We start from the raw sequence: 17,216 nt of genomic DNA, 5'->3' as shown, positions 1-17,216 counted from the left end.
TGGGATTTGTAGCTCTCTAAGGAGAAAAGGGATCTTTCAACAGCTCTCAGCACTTTTGATGAATTACAGTTCCCATGATTATTTGGGGAAACCCATGATAATGCTTTTAATGTATAAGTGGGGCCTTGATCACTAGTGATCTACTTGTGCACTGCAACATTTTAGCAACCTATACTATATGGAGACGTGATGGAGGGCATAGTGGGACAGCTGGACACTTTTTAAATAGTACCGACTCAACATCAGCTGGAAAGGAAAATAGTGACAATTATTTGGGGAAGATGCCGGAAAGCAGGGAATTATTCCTGGTGAAAGAGAGATAGCTGGAGGGAAATGCTATCTGTTTGGCAGTCCAGCCATTTAACTCCCAGTTTCTTTTCAAGGCTAGATGTCAGTTGTGGAAGGGACCAGCAGCAAAAGTGGGTGGAGTAAGGAATGTAAATTTTGTATAAAGAAGAGAGCTAGCTTCTTCACACACCCTTCTCTACTTTTCATTCAGGTAAGCAAAAGGCATTTATCAGAATTCAATGACACATCCCAGCCAGGCAAAAACACCAGAAGTGTGAAGAAGGGTCAGTGGGGATGGGTGTGGCCTGAAGAGTCATGGGGGCCACGCAGATAAGCCTGGAGGCCTGCATTTGGCCCCCAGGCCTAAGGTGCACCACCACTGCTGTATTTTATTGGAGAGCAGCTAAAGCCTGAAAAGTCTACCTTGCTAATGCTCAACTGAATAATAAAAAAGCAAGACCCCTCCTCCTATTTTTTCTTTAGCAAGCTTTGACAGCAGATAAATCTAGTGAATATCTGCTGGCCTGTTAATTTGAAGATCCTGTCCTGCAATAACATGCATCTGTAATGAAAATCTAAAAGATAATATGATTTTGCTACAATACAGGAACTTAGTACTGAGGGGTTTCTTTTACGGATATAGAAGACTTTCTGAAACACCTTGGCAACGGCTGAAATATTTCAGAGATTTTCATCCTTCCGAAGACAAAATAAGAAAATCAAACATCTAGATCAAACATCCAGATCAGTGGTTTGCACATTACACAGAGAAAGCCATTTAATCACAATCAATTGCATAAATATATGCCTTTGTCCAAATTGTCAATTTTATCCTTTGAAGCACCATCTGGGACGCTAACTCCTCATGCGGAAATAAACTCCATTGAAAATAATGAGATTAACAGTGCAGTAATGAGATTAACAGTGCAATCCCATATATGTGTACTCAAATATAAGTCTCATTAAGTTCAGTGGAGCTGACTCCCAGGTAAGAGGGACTCTTGCAGCATTCCTTCCAAGGTATTGCTTGCAGGCCAGGCTTGTGTTCAGGATAGTGTCACTTTACAGTTGAAATTACAGAACTCAAAAACTCAGATATGAAAGAGAAAATAGACTGATACAAAATCACAGAAGTTTGGGGAAAAAACCCCTATATTTGTAAGTATACACACATGAATTTATGTGTGTGTGTTTCTGTGTGTCATATTATGTCAACAGTTATACCTTAGCTAAATAGCGCAAAATGTATTATTATGGATCTAATACATGCTGGCAATTAAACAAAATGCCAATTTTCTGTAGTTACAATATTCTTTGGGGTCTGCCCATGATAATGTTGGGGCTTTTAAATGAAATATTAAAGCCTAGTTGAGAATCTGTGGATTGTTGCCAGAATAAATTTGGCACAGAATCATAGAATTCCAAAGTGGGTCATCTAGTCCAACCTTCTGCAATGCAGGAATTTCAACACGAAGTCCCCCATCCAATTTGAAACCATACTGGACCCTGATTAGCTTTGCAATTGTGCCAGCGGTTCTCCTTGTGAATCGGACTGGCTCCAAAATGTAATAGATAATATAGATTGCTCTTGTTTTCAATGTTTGCTTCTCTAAGTTGTTCTGAGTCACTTTGGTGAAAAAAGAAACTAATAATAAATATGATAATAATTACTATTATCCCATTCAGATTTATAGTGAGTCCTGAGTATTTCGTGAGTATATGAACATAGGTAAAGGTAAAGGGACCCCTGACCATTAGGTCCAGTCGTGGCTGGCTCTGGGGTTGTGGTGCTCATCTCACTTTATTGGCCGAGGGAGCCGGCGTACAGCATGGGGCCAGCATGACTAAGCCACTTCTGGCGAACCAGAGCAGCACATAGAAACGCCATTTATCTTCCCGCCAGAGCAGTACCTATTTATCTACTTGCACTTTGACATGCTTTTGAACTGCTAGGTTGGCAGGAGCAGGGACCGAGCAACAGGAGCTCAACCTGTCGTGGGGATTCGAACCGCCGACCTTCTGATCGGCAAGCCCTAGGCTCTGTGGTTTAACCCACAGTGCCACCCAAGTCCCTTCATGAACATAGGAGGCTGCTTCAAACCCAGTCAGATCACTGACTGATATGATGCTCCAGAGTTTCAGACAGGGTCTTTCCTAGCAATTCATATAAAACAGGGATGGGGAATCTCAAGCCCAGGAGTCAAAAGCGACCTTTCACGCATCTCCATCTGGCCCTTGTATGCTTTCAAAAGGCCACATCCCCTTCCCAAGCACACCTGCTTCCCCCAGACCACACCCCTCACTGGCCTCACTTTGTGCCCCTCTTGAGTGTTTTGACTTGGTGGAATGTGCCCTTGAACTCTGAAAATGCTCCTTGTTAGCATGGATGGAGCATAGAGACGAGCTACAGGAGTATGTGTAGAAGCTACCCTGTTGTACAAAGGTAAAAATCACACTCATTGCTCTGCCACTTTTGTCTCTGAAGGCTGTATTAGAGACACCACGATCACTCATGTAGAGGTACTTGAAAAATAAAGGTTGTGCTTTATTGTGCCAAGATTGGGTCAAGCAGAGCCCTGCTCCATGAGCAAGGTGTGCCAGGCAATGCTTGACTCAATCTTGTAAGATTCATCCTCTACCTCTTCCTACCTCCGCATTCCCAAAGGTCAAGAACGACCGTGGCTGGCAAAGTGGAAAGTGGTGGAGTTGGCCATGGTTGATTCCAAAGACCCAACACAGCAAAGACCCCAGTCAGAGATGGGACTAGACTGGGGAAATAACACTAGTGGAAATGATGTAGAATCATAGAATCATAGAGTTGGAAGAGACCACAAGGGCCATCGAGTCCAACCCCCTGCCAAGCAGGAATGTGAATAGTATCATTTTCCTACGGGGGATTCCGAGACTGACAACCCCAAGCCCAGTAGGGAAAGATGCTCCTCTAGTGTCCCAGGAGCAGTTGCTACCACTTTCTAAACTTCTTGCTTTGCCAGACCCAAAGTCCTTGACATATGATATTGGGGAATGGAGAGGCGTGGGAGGTCACTATTAAATGCTAGCATCTTGGAGGCTTTTGAAAATGCTCACATCAAGTGCCTGCAAGCCTGACTGGATCAAACAATGGGCTAGTCAATGGGCTAGGCTTTCTGAGCCTACCTATGCATAACTGTAGAAATGAGCTACATATCTTCTTTTCATTTCACCAATGAATCTACCCACTCTAACGTCACTGAAATGAACAGAAGCCATGGGACAATAAAGCTTGCCAGATTGTGTTCTGTTCATGATAAGGTCATGTTGATATGCACATAGTTGGCATTATGGTCAAAATATTCTCATTTATCTTGTACATTGGTTCAGTCCCCTCTCATTGTGCGTACATACACGTACACAATCATACATTCATATAGATACACCAGCCCAGAGTCACATAGGGACATCTCTGCAATTTCTGCTTAATTTTGTTTGCTCACTTTAAACCTTCTTACTCTGTCCGGAAATCTAGCAAGGAAGCCAAACAGAAAGAAAATATAAATACCACTTCAAATCATATTCTGCTAAACGAAGCTGGGCAGGGAGAGTCGAAATAATGCTGCTAACAACCACTTTCACTTCTTAGTGAACTGCGCATAGAATTATCTTTACCATTCATGTGCATTAATATAAGTGGTTAGGAAGGCTCAGGTGCATTAATGCTTTTATTTCAGCTCCAAAGAGATGTACTTGATGTAGCCACTATTACCTTTGCAATTACATATCGGAACACACATAATTTCCTCTAATATGTATTCACTTAAACTGAATCTCCAGGTGTGTTTCTTGGCCTTCATGCTGCACGTGGAAAATTATGCAGCCCGGTTTGAACATTTATTTATTCTTTACTGATTACACTTTTTATCCTGCTTGTCCTATAATGAGGTTGGGTAAGCTGGGCCAAGAGGTGGTGACTGGCTGAAGGTCACACAAAGAGAAAGATGGGTGGGATCTGAACTTGAATCTGCTTCACCGCATTGATCTGGTCCAGATTATACTGATTCTGTAACTGTGGTAGGGAGAAAGCCAAGTACACGCCTTCCTATTCCTGACCACTGGGTGCACCTGTCCTGCTGTAGAGATCCCTGGGTGTCCATCTGCAGACATATCATTTGAAGAGCAATTGTCCATTCCAGTCAACAAATCAAAAAAATCTTCAGAGGCTTTTGGAGTGGTCGGTTGAACTGCCTGGAGGTGGTTGTGGTTGTGTACAACCTCCATCCCATGTTAGGTCTGTTCCAGGCAGGTGTAAACGCAGTCAGGCCAGAAATGATGTGGCATGGCCGGGGGGAGATGCTGGGAAAACTCTGGCTCTGCTAGCATATAGAATGGAAGATCGGCTGAAGGAAGAGAAATGGCGGCACCAAGAGAAAGCACTTTACCATATTGTCATAGGAAACAGAAGAAATACAGAGATGGCCACAATGACAGAGAAGCAGATACAACCAAGGACTCTGTGTGAGGCACCCAAACCATGCTGGATAAAGCAGGCAGCAGAGGAAAGAGAATTTGAGTAGCAGAATTTGAGGAAACAAATGATGAGAAGTCCTGAACTGCCTAAGGAAAGGAACAAGACATTCACCCAGTATAATAACTAGAGGCAGACTTGGGGATTTGAAGGTCTCCTATAGTGCTGCTAATCATATATGTAAATTCTGAACAAGAATCAAGGATGAGAAATAGTGAGGGGGAGGCCAGACAGTTGGGAAGGCTGGTAGCAATGGTGAAAGTTGTAGAAGTCCTTAAAACAAGCCTAATCCAGCAGCCTAAAGCTAAACGGGGAGGCACAGAGGCTGACGCCTGGAACTCTGAACAGGAGCACTTCTGAAGATGTTATTGTACATGCTCTTGTATTTAGTTTTTCAGTTTTTTTAAAAAAAGGTTACCATTTGTTCACGTACCTTCCAGCACCTTGGAATATATACTGCAGAATATATAACACATCTGCACCACATGTTAAAGGATATTGTCGCCTCTTTTAGTGGGGTGGAATTTGTAGTCCTGCTTTTTTTGTTTAATTCTGCTGCTTTTGGGTTCTTAGCCACAACGAGAGAACCCAGACAGGAACAGCTGTATGTAGATAACCTACATGAAGGCATGAATGTGTGTGGAGCTCTCCACAACAGGCGTTCACTCACTGAAGGTGTATCCCATGAACCGATGTAATGATAAAAAAATACTTAAGGAAGTAAATAAATCACAGCCTTCATTGGATGAGAATAGAAGCAAATTGTACAATGCTGTTGACTCTCTCCTGTATTAACCAAATGTGACATGCCTTGCCTACAAAAGGCTTTGGTGGGAAATAAAAACAGCTTCTCTGAGAAAAATCTGGCTTGTCACTCGAAGGATTATTCCAAAATTCTCTACCTGCCAAGTTATCTGCTTCAAGTCTAGCATTCCACAAGATCTCCCCTTCAGCGACTTCTTTAGATTTTGCTCTTCTTTAAGCTGAAATGTCAGAAGATTTCTTTCAAGCCAAAGAGATCTGATATAATTGCACAGTGACGAGGAGGCAATCAGCCTCTGGCATTGAATTTGGCTTTTTGGGGGTGTGCTATCTTGCAAAGGGTTTCATTCTCCCCTCTTTTTTTAAAAAAGAAAGGAAAATCATTATCATAAGGGAAACCTACAATGTCTTTTTAAAAAAAATAAAAATAATCTAACAGCAATTTTAATACAAGCCGCATGGTTTTAAAACTCTAGCGGCAATTGTGAAATTAACATTCATCTGGGTAAAAAAATGCTTTGACTTGAGTAATCATTATATTATTTATATGACCTACTTCTCATCCAGCCTTAGAACTGTGCCCTGAAACTTAGTTATATGCTGAGTGATAGAAAATATTTGGGATTTTTGTTATTACTCTGTTGATATAGAGCTTAACAGGATGGTTAACTTTAATAATGGAGGAATTACGGTTAAGTAGGGCCTGATCAACTGTCATGCTCAAAAATCCAGAGCACTATTCCTCATTAGGCAATCTGCTAAATCCACATTAGTGCCCCTGGTTATCTCCAATTGACCCATTCAGCCTCTGCTCCTGCTTCTCACACTCTCATTAACCAGAACCACATCTTTTCCAACTCCTAGCTGGCAGCAGTCAGGAGTTGATAGCAAGGCTTGTATCTCATCAGAACAAGAATTTATGTGTGCACAAGAGGACTTTCTCCTCATTCTTCTGGCCGTGTGCCTCCTAAACCTGCTCTTGTGCTTCCCCTAACCCTTCTAGGGTGTGGGGGCCAGGGGTCCCCCGCAGAGGAGACTGGGGAAAGTGCTGTGCAAGCAGAAGTCTTTGTGCTGATGGGACAGTTACTTAGCCCTGCACTGGATGCAAGTCAGTGTTCCTTTACGATACTGTACTGGGTGAACAATATTATAATTAGGGTTGTGTCTATTCTACAAATACACTTCATTAAGGTTGCTGAAAAATTACTTCATTTTGTATTATTATTACTTTTATATTCCACCTTTTTTTTCTTCCAAGGAGTTCAAGGTTCCCTACAGTTCTCCCCCTCTCCATTTTATTCTCACAGCCATCTTGTGAAGGGAGGATTTGGATCCTGATCTCACAGGTCCTAGTCTAATACACTACCTGCTATCCCACATTGGCATGGATGTTCAACATGGAGCAATGATTTCCTCAAACAAATATGTCTTTTCAAACAAGTACCTGAAGGCTTCTCACCTAAAATAGAACAAAGCCCTGTAGATTCAGCACAGATAAAGAAGAAGCAAAGGCTGCTCAGGGGAGCCTGGCCTAATGAGCATAATCACTCTCCTCAGTAGGCCTTGCCCCTATGAGGCAGTTGTGGAGACTGAAGCTTCCTGCCTTTCCACAGCTATCTAAATCTCTCCCAGGTCCTTCCCAAGCAATCTGAGACTCCACTGACATGCCCATCTCGTCTCCTCCCTCTTCATACCTATTCTGGTCCTGGGAGACTAGGGGGAAAGGGAGCTTATCACAGCAGGAGTGGGGGAAACCCTGGCTTCTTCACCAGCCTGACTCATCCCTGCCTCTTGACCACCTTTCTCTTGCGTCAGCTTCAGATTTGGGGGCCTCTCTCTGCCACAGCCTCTCCCAGCTCACTAAGTCCAATTAGCCCTTCAACATCCAACAGCTCTTCTTCCTCGTCTTCTCCAACTGACCACCACCAGCCCCTGGGCTCTGAGTCTTCTTCCCTTGTGAGTTCCCCGGCTGGTGCCCTCCACTATTCCTCCATGTCCTGTCAGTCCATGGCAGTAATTTGTTATCAGCTTTTTCTAATGTTGCATTTTAAAGTGTTGTCATCTTCCCTGATATCTTAGGGTGAGAGGAGGAGGGGATAATAAATAAAAACAACAACAACATACAATAAATTCCATTATTATTATTAATCTGGAAGTATGGAGAATCCCCATTTACTTACTAGAAGACACCTCCCCCCACCGGGGCTCTGTACAATATTTGTTGTACAATATGAAAAGGAGAAAAGAAAGTGTGAGCATGTAATTCAACAGCGAATGCAACCTGCAATGTAATGGAAAGAATGGTTGCTTTTTGTTTGTTTTTTTGTTAGTAAAATGAGGATTTTTTTTTTTTTAAAGGAAGAAAAGGTGGTGGAAGATAAGAAATGTCTACAGTATGTTTAGAAATTACAAACATTAAATCAAACAACATGCTACGGGTAACAAATGTTTATCTTGGGAGCATTGTCTAATTTTGGTTGTGGGGAATCATCTTTAGTTTGGTAAGCTTTATTAAGCTATACAAAACTGCAGTTCTGGCTGTTTTTTGTCTGTTTCTCTCCTCTCCTGGGGTTCCTATTTCCCTTTGGTAATTCAGCTTTATTGGAGTAAAGCCAAAAGGCCGTTTGTAAAATTAAATAACTCAGCAGTGCAATCCCAACATGCAGGGAAGCAAGGAACAGCACCTATACAAGATGGTGTAACCCAAGAGATATTATTATTATTATCATCATCATTATTATTATTATTAAAATATCACCTTGCTTTAACTTTTCTGCAGTTTGAGCAAGAGCTCATCCACAATTCCCTTTACCCCACCACTTTCCCCAGGAAAACCCGTGGTTTAGCACTGGGTTGGAACAAATGGCATTTAGGTTTTTTGCAGAGTGCTGTTTGTTTTGTTTTAGCACTTAAGAACAGATTTTCCAGGGGAAGCAGTTTCCACTCCTAGGCACAGGACAAGTAGAAGTGTGGATTTTCACTGACTTTCAGATGTCAAAACGATTGGTGAAACATTTATACGGTGTGAGCCAGAGTGCTCCTGTGGTTAAAGTGTCAGACTAGGACATGGGAGACTAGGGTTCAAATCGCCCACTCAGCCAGGCAGCTCAATGGCTGGCCTGGTGTCCGCCATGTACAAATGAGATAACCCAAACCCTCCACTCATACACAAATCTGTGAGACTCCTATTCTGCCCCCCAAATAATCAGATAATCCTCTGACTTCTGGAGAGAATGAATTATCCCTTGAAAACGGGGGGGGGGGGGAAATCAGCCTCCAGTTAGCAGAAAGAGCCTCAGCCAGTGCTAAAAGCCTTCCAGAAATGCCAAGTTTTCACTGGGTGCTCCAAAACAAAAAGAAAAGGAGCTAGGCAGCTGCCCCCACCCTGTGCTGGGAGGGCATTCTGCTGAGTTAGTTACCGTATTTTTCGCCCTATAGGACAAACCGGCCCATAGGACGCACCTAGTTTTGGAGGGGGGAAATAAAGAAAAAAAAATTTATTTCCCCCCCAGGCGCAGGGCTAGGGAAGGCCGAGCTTCCCCCGACCACAGCCCACAGAACAGGCAGCTCTCCGCAAGCCTTGGGAGACCGTTGTGACTTCCCGCCAGGCTCCCACTGCTTGCGGATATCTGCCTGAAGCCCAAACCAGGTCGGGGAACAGCGGGATGGCGGCGCTGCGCCTCCCCGCTGTCCCCTGAGCTTGCGGGGCTGGGGGCGGGGAGAAGCGTGCCTTCAAACCAAAGCCTTCAAACCATGTTGGGGGACAGAGGGATGGGGGTGTCCGCCAGCCTCCAAACCAGGTCGGGGAACCAAAGCCCGGGGCGCGCTGTGCAGCACGCCCCAGGCTTCGAGATGAAGGCTGCTATCCCCTAGCCTAGGGAGCCCGATGGGAACTCCCGCGGGCTCCCAAGGCTTGCTGAGAGCTTCCTGAAGCCTGGAGAGTGAGAGGGGTCGGTGCGCACCGACCCCTCTCACTCTCCAGGCTTCAGTGAAAGCCTGCATTCGTCCCATAGGACGTACAGTGGTGCCTCGCAAGACGAAATTAATTCGTTCCGCAAGTTTTTTCTTCTTGCGAGTTTTTCGTCTTGCGATGCACGGTTTCCCATAGGAATGCATTGACAATCAATTAATGCGTTCCTATGGAAACCGACTTCAGACCAGGTCCGGGGACAATCTGTCCCCCGACCTCTTCTGAAGGCTGGGGGGGGGGCGAAAGTCTTTGCTCCCCCCCCCCCACGGCAGCATTTTAAAATCGCCCCGGACAGCGGAGGACTTCTCCGCTGTCCGGGGCGATTTAAAAGCCCCTGGGAAGGCAGGCAGGGGGGACAAAGACTTTTGCCCCCGCCAGCCTTCAGAAGAGGTCCTTCTGAAGGCTGGCGGGGGGCAAAAGTCTTTGTCCCCCCTGTCTGCCTTCCCAGGGGCTTTTAAATCACCCCGGACAGCGGAGAAGTCCTCCGCTGTCCGGGGCGATTTTAAAATGCTGCCGTCCGGGGGAGCAAAGACTTTCGCCCCCCTGGGAAGGAAGGCAGGGGGGACAAAGACTTTTGCCCCCCGCCCGCCTTCAGAAGAGGTCCTGGACCTCTTCTGAAGGCTGGCGGGGGGCGAAAATCTTTGTCCCCCCCTGCCTGCCTGCCTGCCTTTAAAAGCCCTCTCCCGGGCTTTTTTCTCACTTAAAAGCCTTTAAAAGCCGCTCTCCCGGGAGGGCTTTTAAAGGCAGGCAGGCAGGGGGGACAAAGACTTTTGCCCCCCGCCAGCCTTCAGAAGAGGTCCAGGACCTCTTCTGAAGGCGGGCGGGGGGCGAAAGTCTTTGCTCCCCCCCCCGCCTGCCTTCAAAAGCCGTCGGGGAGAGCGGAGCGTTCTCCGCTCTCCCGGGAAGGCAGGCAGGCGGGAGCAAAGTCTTTCGCCCCCCCGCCCGCCTTTAGAAGAGGTCCAGGACCTCTTCTGAAGGCGGGCGGGGGGCGAAAGTCTTTGCTCCCCCCCCGCCTGCCTTCAAAAGCCGTCGGGGAGAGCGGAGCGTTCTCCGCTCTCCCGGGAAGGCAGGCAGGCGGGAGCAAAGTCTTTCGCCCCCCGCCCGCCTTTAGAAGAGGTCCAGGACCTCTTCTGAAGGCGGGCGGGGGGCGAAAGTCTTTGCTCCCCCCCCCCCGCCTGCCTTCAAAAGCCGTTGGGGAGAGCGGAGCGTTCTCCGCTCTCCCGGGAAGGCAGGCAGGCGGGAGCAAAGTCTTTCGCCCCCCGCCCGCCTTCAGAAGAGGCCCAGGACCTCTTCTGAAGGCGGGCGGGGGGCGAAAGTCTTTGCTCCCCCCCTGCCTGCCTTCAAAAGCCGTCGGGGAGAGCGGAGCGTTCTCCGCTCTCCCGGGAAGGCAGGCAGGCGGGAGCAAAGTCTTTCGCCCCCCGCCCGCCTTCAGAAGAGGTCCAGGACCTCTTCTGAAGGCGGGCGAGGGGCGAAAGACTTTGCTCCCCCGGGACGGCAGCGTTTTAAAATCGCCCCGGACAGCGGAGAAGTCCCCCGCTGTCCCGGGGTTTTTTAAAAACCTCTCCGCCCCCCTGCCAGGCTTCGGAACAGCCTTCCGAAGCCTGGCGGCGGGAGGAGGTCCGAGGACAGTGGGGAAGACGCGCTTCCCCGCTGTCCCGGAGATTTCCCTATGGGCTGTCGTCTTGCGAAGCAAGCCCATAGGGAAATTCGTTTTGCGAAGCGCCTCCAAAATGGAAAACCCTTTCGTCTAGCGGGTTTTCCATCTTGCGAGGCGTTCGTCTTGCGGGGTACCACTGTACACACATTTCACCTTCATTTTTGGAGGGGGAAAAGTGCGTCCTATAGGGCGAAAAATACGGTACATCACCAAAAAGTGACTGCTCTCAACTATGCCTTTCCCACTCTCAAGTGGGAGAGAATTTGCTATACCCCTCCTCTCCTGAAAAGAAGTCTCCAATGCTTTCTCCCAGGGGAGGACTAGGGTTAGGCATGCAGACTGTTTAGTCCAGGGAGGGGCCATTGCCAGGCTTCTTAAATTAGCCCCACTCCACCCTCTTCCTTCTTTTATGGTAGTGCCCTCCCTCCCTCCCTCCACCGTGTAGGCTTTGCTACTCACCCTATTTGGGGGCTGAATTGGAATTTGGTGGGAAGGGAGCCCTGATTGTGGCCCAAGAGAGGGGAAGGATCAGATCTCTCCCCACCCCCCGCCACCACTTATTGGATAATTAATTTGGAACACAGGCGGCAATTATTTCGTGCAGGGGCTCCATTCCTGCACCCAAATGCATCGGTGGAGCACACATAAGCACCCCAGGCTGTTATTTCCCACTCCCATTCTTTCCACTTCCAGATCCAAAAGAAAACATGTGGTGGCAATCATGAGTCAATTGGACTCACCTAAAATGGCCGCTGCCTGTAAGTAAAACAGCAATCAAACTTATCAAGGCAACAGGGAGTTTTTTGGTTTGCAGAAAAGGCAAGTAAGAGGTGGCAGGATAAAAGTGTATAACTTCAAGTTTTTCTTCCTCACTCGTAATAACATTAGAACTTGGGGATTTCAGCCAGTAAAGCTGAATGTTGAATGCTGAATCTGATACTCCTGCTGCTGCACTCACTCTGCATTGAGTTCTCTGCTGCCTCACCCCTCACCCTCTCAGTAACCAACAGAGACACAAGGCACTGCTGCCCTGCCTGGTTGGACTAATGGGGGACATGACAAAGGTGTATAAAATTATACATGCTGTGCAGAAAGTGAATAGGGAGTAATTCTCTCCCTTCTCATTATCTGAGACCCAGAGGTCATCTGATGAACCTGAATGCTGGAAGATTCAAGGCAGACAAAGGAAAACACCTTTGCACATGGTGCGAATTTGCTCCCACAGGACACAGTGATGGCCACCACCTTGGATGGCTTTAAAAGAGGATTAGACAAATTCACGAAGAAGAATGAGGCTACCAATGGCTAATAGCCATTAGTGGATTTGTTGCATCACTGCTGTTGGAGGCAGTACAGTGGTACCTCGGGTTACATACGCTTTAGGTTACAGGCTCCACTAATCCAGAAATATTACCTTGGGTTAAGAATTTTGCTTCAGGATGAGAACAGAAATCGTGTGGCGGCAGCAGCGGGAGGCCCCATTAGCTAAAGTGGTACCTTAGGTTAAGAACAGTTTCCGGTTAAGAATGGACCTCCCAAACGAATTAAGTATGTAACCAGAGGCACCACTGTATGCTTCTCAATACTAGCTGCTGGGAGCTGCAGGTAGGCAGAAGGTGATTGTGCTCAGGTCCTGCTTGTGGAGAACAGGGTGGGTCACTGGTCTGATCCAGCAGGGCTCTGCTTATGTTCTTGGTTCTTTCCTGCCCAGACTACTGTGATTTGGCTAATCTGCTTAACCAGTTTGTGCAGATAGGTTATGTTTTAAAGAAATGTAGCCAATTAAAACCTCTTCGCCATGCATGTTGCATCTTGAACCTTTTTTCATGGGTGTGAGAGCAAAACTTCAGCTGGCAAAGGAGCAACTTCAGAGCAGGACCTGAAGATAACAGGCAGTCCATGGAGGAATGCAAATGTTTGGGGGTGGTAGGGGAGGAAGTCCTTCAAATAAGCACATCCCAAGCCATTTAAGAACCAGAACCTGGAAATGAACCTGGAAATGTAATCAATGCAGATTTCATAACGCAGATTTCACAAAGCAACCAGCATCCTAGACTACCAACAGTTTGGTCTTGGCAATTAGGTTTCCTTTCCTTCTTCTATATGGTGTGCCATCTATGCTGTCATTATTTTTCTGCTTTTTTAAAAAAAAACTTTGTATTGGTTTGTATTGGCAACTCATTTTCATTTTTATGAACCACCTTGGAAATTATGAGTGGCAGTCAATGGAATGTTGCTCAGAATGGACCCACTGAAATTAATGAACATAACTAAGTTACATCCATTAATTTCAATAGGTCTGAAATTAGGGCCTATCTACACTTATAGCTCACACTTTAAAGCTCCACGTCCAAGCATCCTTTCCCCCCTTTTTTTCTTTTTGCTCTGTAGCTTCCACTGTGAATACCTGCTCTTTAAAGCTGAATTAGAGCAAATGGCAATCCAGGGAAAACCCGCATTGCCGTTAGTTGCACTTCAGCTTTAAAGAGTGGGATTTCGCGGGGGAAACTTCAGGGCAAAAAAAAAAGAGTGTTCAGACCAAGACTTGGAAAGGGTGGACCTGTGCCTGGAAAGAATGGGACAAAAGGTAAGTGTGGACAACCATTTTAAGCGTGTCCAATTGACACAAAATCACCAATGCATGGGTCCTTTTGGACCAGAAAGAGGGCAGAATGGGTGTGGGGCGGGGGTGAGGCATACTTATGTGTGCTCTGGCTACACACAAAGGGGCTGGGAATGAAACCTCTGCATGAAATGGTCACCACCTGTACCACCCATTTATGAAAAGATTACATTTTATTTTTAAAATGTAGAAAGATGGTGTGTGTGTGTGTGTGTGTGTGTGTGTGTGTGTGTGTATGTGTGTGTGTGTGTGTGTAATTAAAGTAACCAGCTAGTAAATAAGTAAGGTATGGTGGTTGGGATGGAAGGACTTCAGTTGGTGATTCTGGGTTCCCCAGCTATCAAAAACGTGAAACTCGCCCACACTTCTGATGCAGAAAGATTACAAAAACTGAAATTACGGAGGCACAGTCCAATCATCCAAGGAGCACAAAAATATGGAAGGCTCTCTCTCTATACACTTGATGGTCAAGTATGCCTTTGAAGTTTTCATTTCTGTAGCAAGGGAAGGCATTCAATCAGCTTGCCCGTCTGGACCCCAAGGCAATTCTCTCTCCTTTACACACACACACACACACACACACACACTGCCTGTACTAGTTGAAAATACTTCAAATGGAATATCCATTTTAGAAGACGTGGCTTCCATTTAACTCTCAAACACCAAGAGGATAAATCAATCGCAGCTGGGCTTTTGAGCTAACGATGCCAATCAAACATCATTCCTTTTAATTTATGCATCAGAAAGGCAACTCAAATTTCCTTTGCAGCAAACCTAATTATTTCAGGTCAGAGAATAAAGGCCTTCAGTTGTGGAGTGTATCTGAAAATTTTCCCCCTGTTTTGTAGAGTGGAATGAATTAATTTCAAAGAACAGACCAGGCCTGGGCAGAGAAATCTGATGGTTTTCTATTTGATAACACAAAGCGTTCTTTGCCCAGATTGATTGGGGATTCATATCACACAACAGAAAAATCTATTTGCTTTCTATACCCACCTCATTTAAATTAGAGATTGGTTAGACGGAGCTTTCTCCCCAAATGTATAAAGGCAGTCTGTGAACGGCTTAGAAAAGGGCCAAAACTCAGGTAGTCAGATGGTTAATTAAACAATAGAATCATTTACTTAAGGCCAAAGGGTTACGTTGAGGAAAAACATAGGCAGGAGAGGACATGGGATACAGGTTTATAGAATGACGAAAACTGTGAAGAGGCTGGACAGAAATATATAATTTTCTTCCTCTCTTATGCTTAGAGGCACTCAGACTACATTAGCCATAGATATGGGACAAACAACATATAACATGCACAGCCCTACCATTAGGTAAAATGAGTTGGCTGCCTCAGACAGCATTTGCTAGGAGACAGGCTAAAAGTTGTTGGAAGACAGAGATGACAGCTCCATTCTCCCCCCAGTCCCAGACACTATGGCCAACAGTCAGAGACAGCGACAGAGTGTACACCCACGCTGCCTGAGGTGGGCGAGCAGGGCGCCCCCCCCCAGGGTGGGGCACAGAGGGCACCCTCCCAAGCCCTGCAGTTCAGGGTAGAAGAGGGGCAGGGAAGCTGCTGCCCACTCCCCTCCTGCTCTCCACTGCTGGGTCAGGCCTGACCCATCAGCAGAGCTGCAACAGCCAGGCTGTGGCCAAGGAGAGCGGATGGCAGCTTTGCTGCTCACTGTCCCCCTGCTCTCCATCACCAGGTCAGGCCTGACCCAATGGTGGAGGTGGAGCTGCTGCGGCTGGGCACACCTCACTGGGATCAGGGTAGAATGTGCTCCACTGCTGGGTCAGACATGACTCAGCAGTGCCTCCCAGCCAAGGAGGGTGGGCCACTGACTCTCCTGCTCTCCACTGTCGGGTCAGACCTAACACTGCAGCTGGGCATGCCTCACCGCGGTCGAGGAGGGCTGCTTTCCACTGCTGAGACAGAAGTGACCCAGTGGCAGAGCCGCTGCCACCAGGTGCAAGGTGTGCTGCAACCAAGGAGGGTGGGCAGCTGTCCTGCTGCCCACTCACCTGCTCTCCTCCCCTGGGTCTGGCCTGGTGCAGCTTCTTCAGGTGCAGAGCCAGGCTCCGATGAAGGCGCCTGCTGTGGGGGCGCCTGTGTGTGCCCCCTCTCAAAATTGTGCCTGGGGCCATGACACTCACGGCACCCCACACTATGCCTCTGGTCAAAGTTGATGGGAGTTGAGGTCTACCAACATCTAGAGAACCATGGGTTCCTCATCGCTTCAGTAGGATATGGGGTCATTGAGTTTATCCAAAAGCTTCGCTGCGAAGGTGAGTTTTGAAGTGTGATTTCTATGGAAGGAAGGGTCAGCAAATGGACAAATGATGAAGCTATTCCATGAATTAGGAGTTTTTTTAGGTGGTGTGGCACTTTGTATTTCCGTCATTATTACATATTGTGAAATGATTTAATTCTAATTGTGCAATGTGGCTTTAGTTGTAGAAAGTTTTCAACAATGTTGGAAGTGGAGGCTCACCTGGTGTCTTCATTATGTCTTTAATGGTGTTTTTAGGAACTAGACAGAAACATTCCTCTTCTCTGAGGCCTTTGGCTAATTAAACAATTTGTGGCCTTTTGTGTGGAGTATTGTTTTTGAGAAACCTCAGGCTAAAGGGGGGGGGGCAAATGTGGCCCTCCAATCCTGTCTACCCTTGAGACAGTCCTGCTCCACACCACCTTCTGAGTGACACACCCTCTCCCAAGGCCATGTTCTCCTATGGGTCTTCTATTGCATTCTCCTTCAGTATTTTTGCCTGGTTGGAATATGTTCTTGAACTCTATAATTCCTGTGGTTTAAACCATAGAAACATTTAAGGGTCAGGCTTTGTAAGCTGAGGAAACCCATTTTTGCTGGAAACCACTGCTTTGATGTTTCTTGCTTTGCCTAAGCGCAACAAAAGCTGTGCAGAGGCCTCAGCAGCCGAGGAAGGAGACATATCTGCGTCCTTCCACTATGGAAGTAATTTAGGAGTAATTTAGTAGAAGATTAACTAGCTCTTACCTGCTGCACTATGGTTGTTAGTTCCAGGCACAGTTGAACAATGTTATTTTTCAGCAGTGAGTATTCTGTCACACTGACAAATGGAGACCTATTAAGAATAGGGGATTTAAAGAGAAAGCAAGTTAGGAGTCTTCACATTTACAGTTCCGGTAATCAGTCTAATGCTATGCACTATTCATATTTCCTATAAGGAGAGTCTGACTAATGACCATGTACACACTGATTTTGTACAATTTTGCACTGTATTAATGGAAATATGCCAAACTATTAATAGGCCAAAGAAAGGGCAGGTTCTACAAGACCTAGTCAACTGCCTACATTGATCTTGGCTTCTTGCACTGTAATTATTAAAAATGGGACTGTGCACATTCTTTCACAAGACTTTCACAAAGCTCTGTGAAAGC

At 46.4% G+C, this 17,216-nt stretch overlaps 1 protein-coding gene across 2 annotated transcripts in view; it reads right to left on the bottom strand.

Moving 5' to 3' along the window:
* Positions 1-17,216, bottom strand: part of LOC114589252 (connector enhancer of kinase suppressor of ras 2-like) — a 219,538-nt gene that overhangs the window by 176,112 nt on the left and 26,210 nt on the right. For both annotated transcript variants that reach the window (XM_028715480.2, XM_028715481.2), the window contains exon 4: positions 16,813-16,900. In XM_028715480.2, coding sequence (XP_028571313.2) covers positions 16,813-16,900 — 88 coding nt within the window. The remainder of the gene's footprint in view (positions 1-16,812; positions 16,901-17,216) is intronic.

This window comes from Podarcis muralis, chromosome Z (assembly GCF_964188315.1).
Source record: "Podarcis muralis chromosome Z, rPodMur119.hap1.1, whole genome shotgun sequence".
In the NCBI taxonomy this organism is placed as follows: Eukaryota; Metazoa; Chordata; class Lepidosauria; order Squamata; family Lacertidae; genus Podarcis; species Podarcis muralis.
Note: the sequence above shows the minus strand (reverse complement) of the source record. Positions and strands in the feature narration are given on the sequence as shown.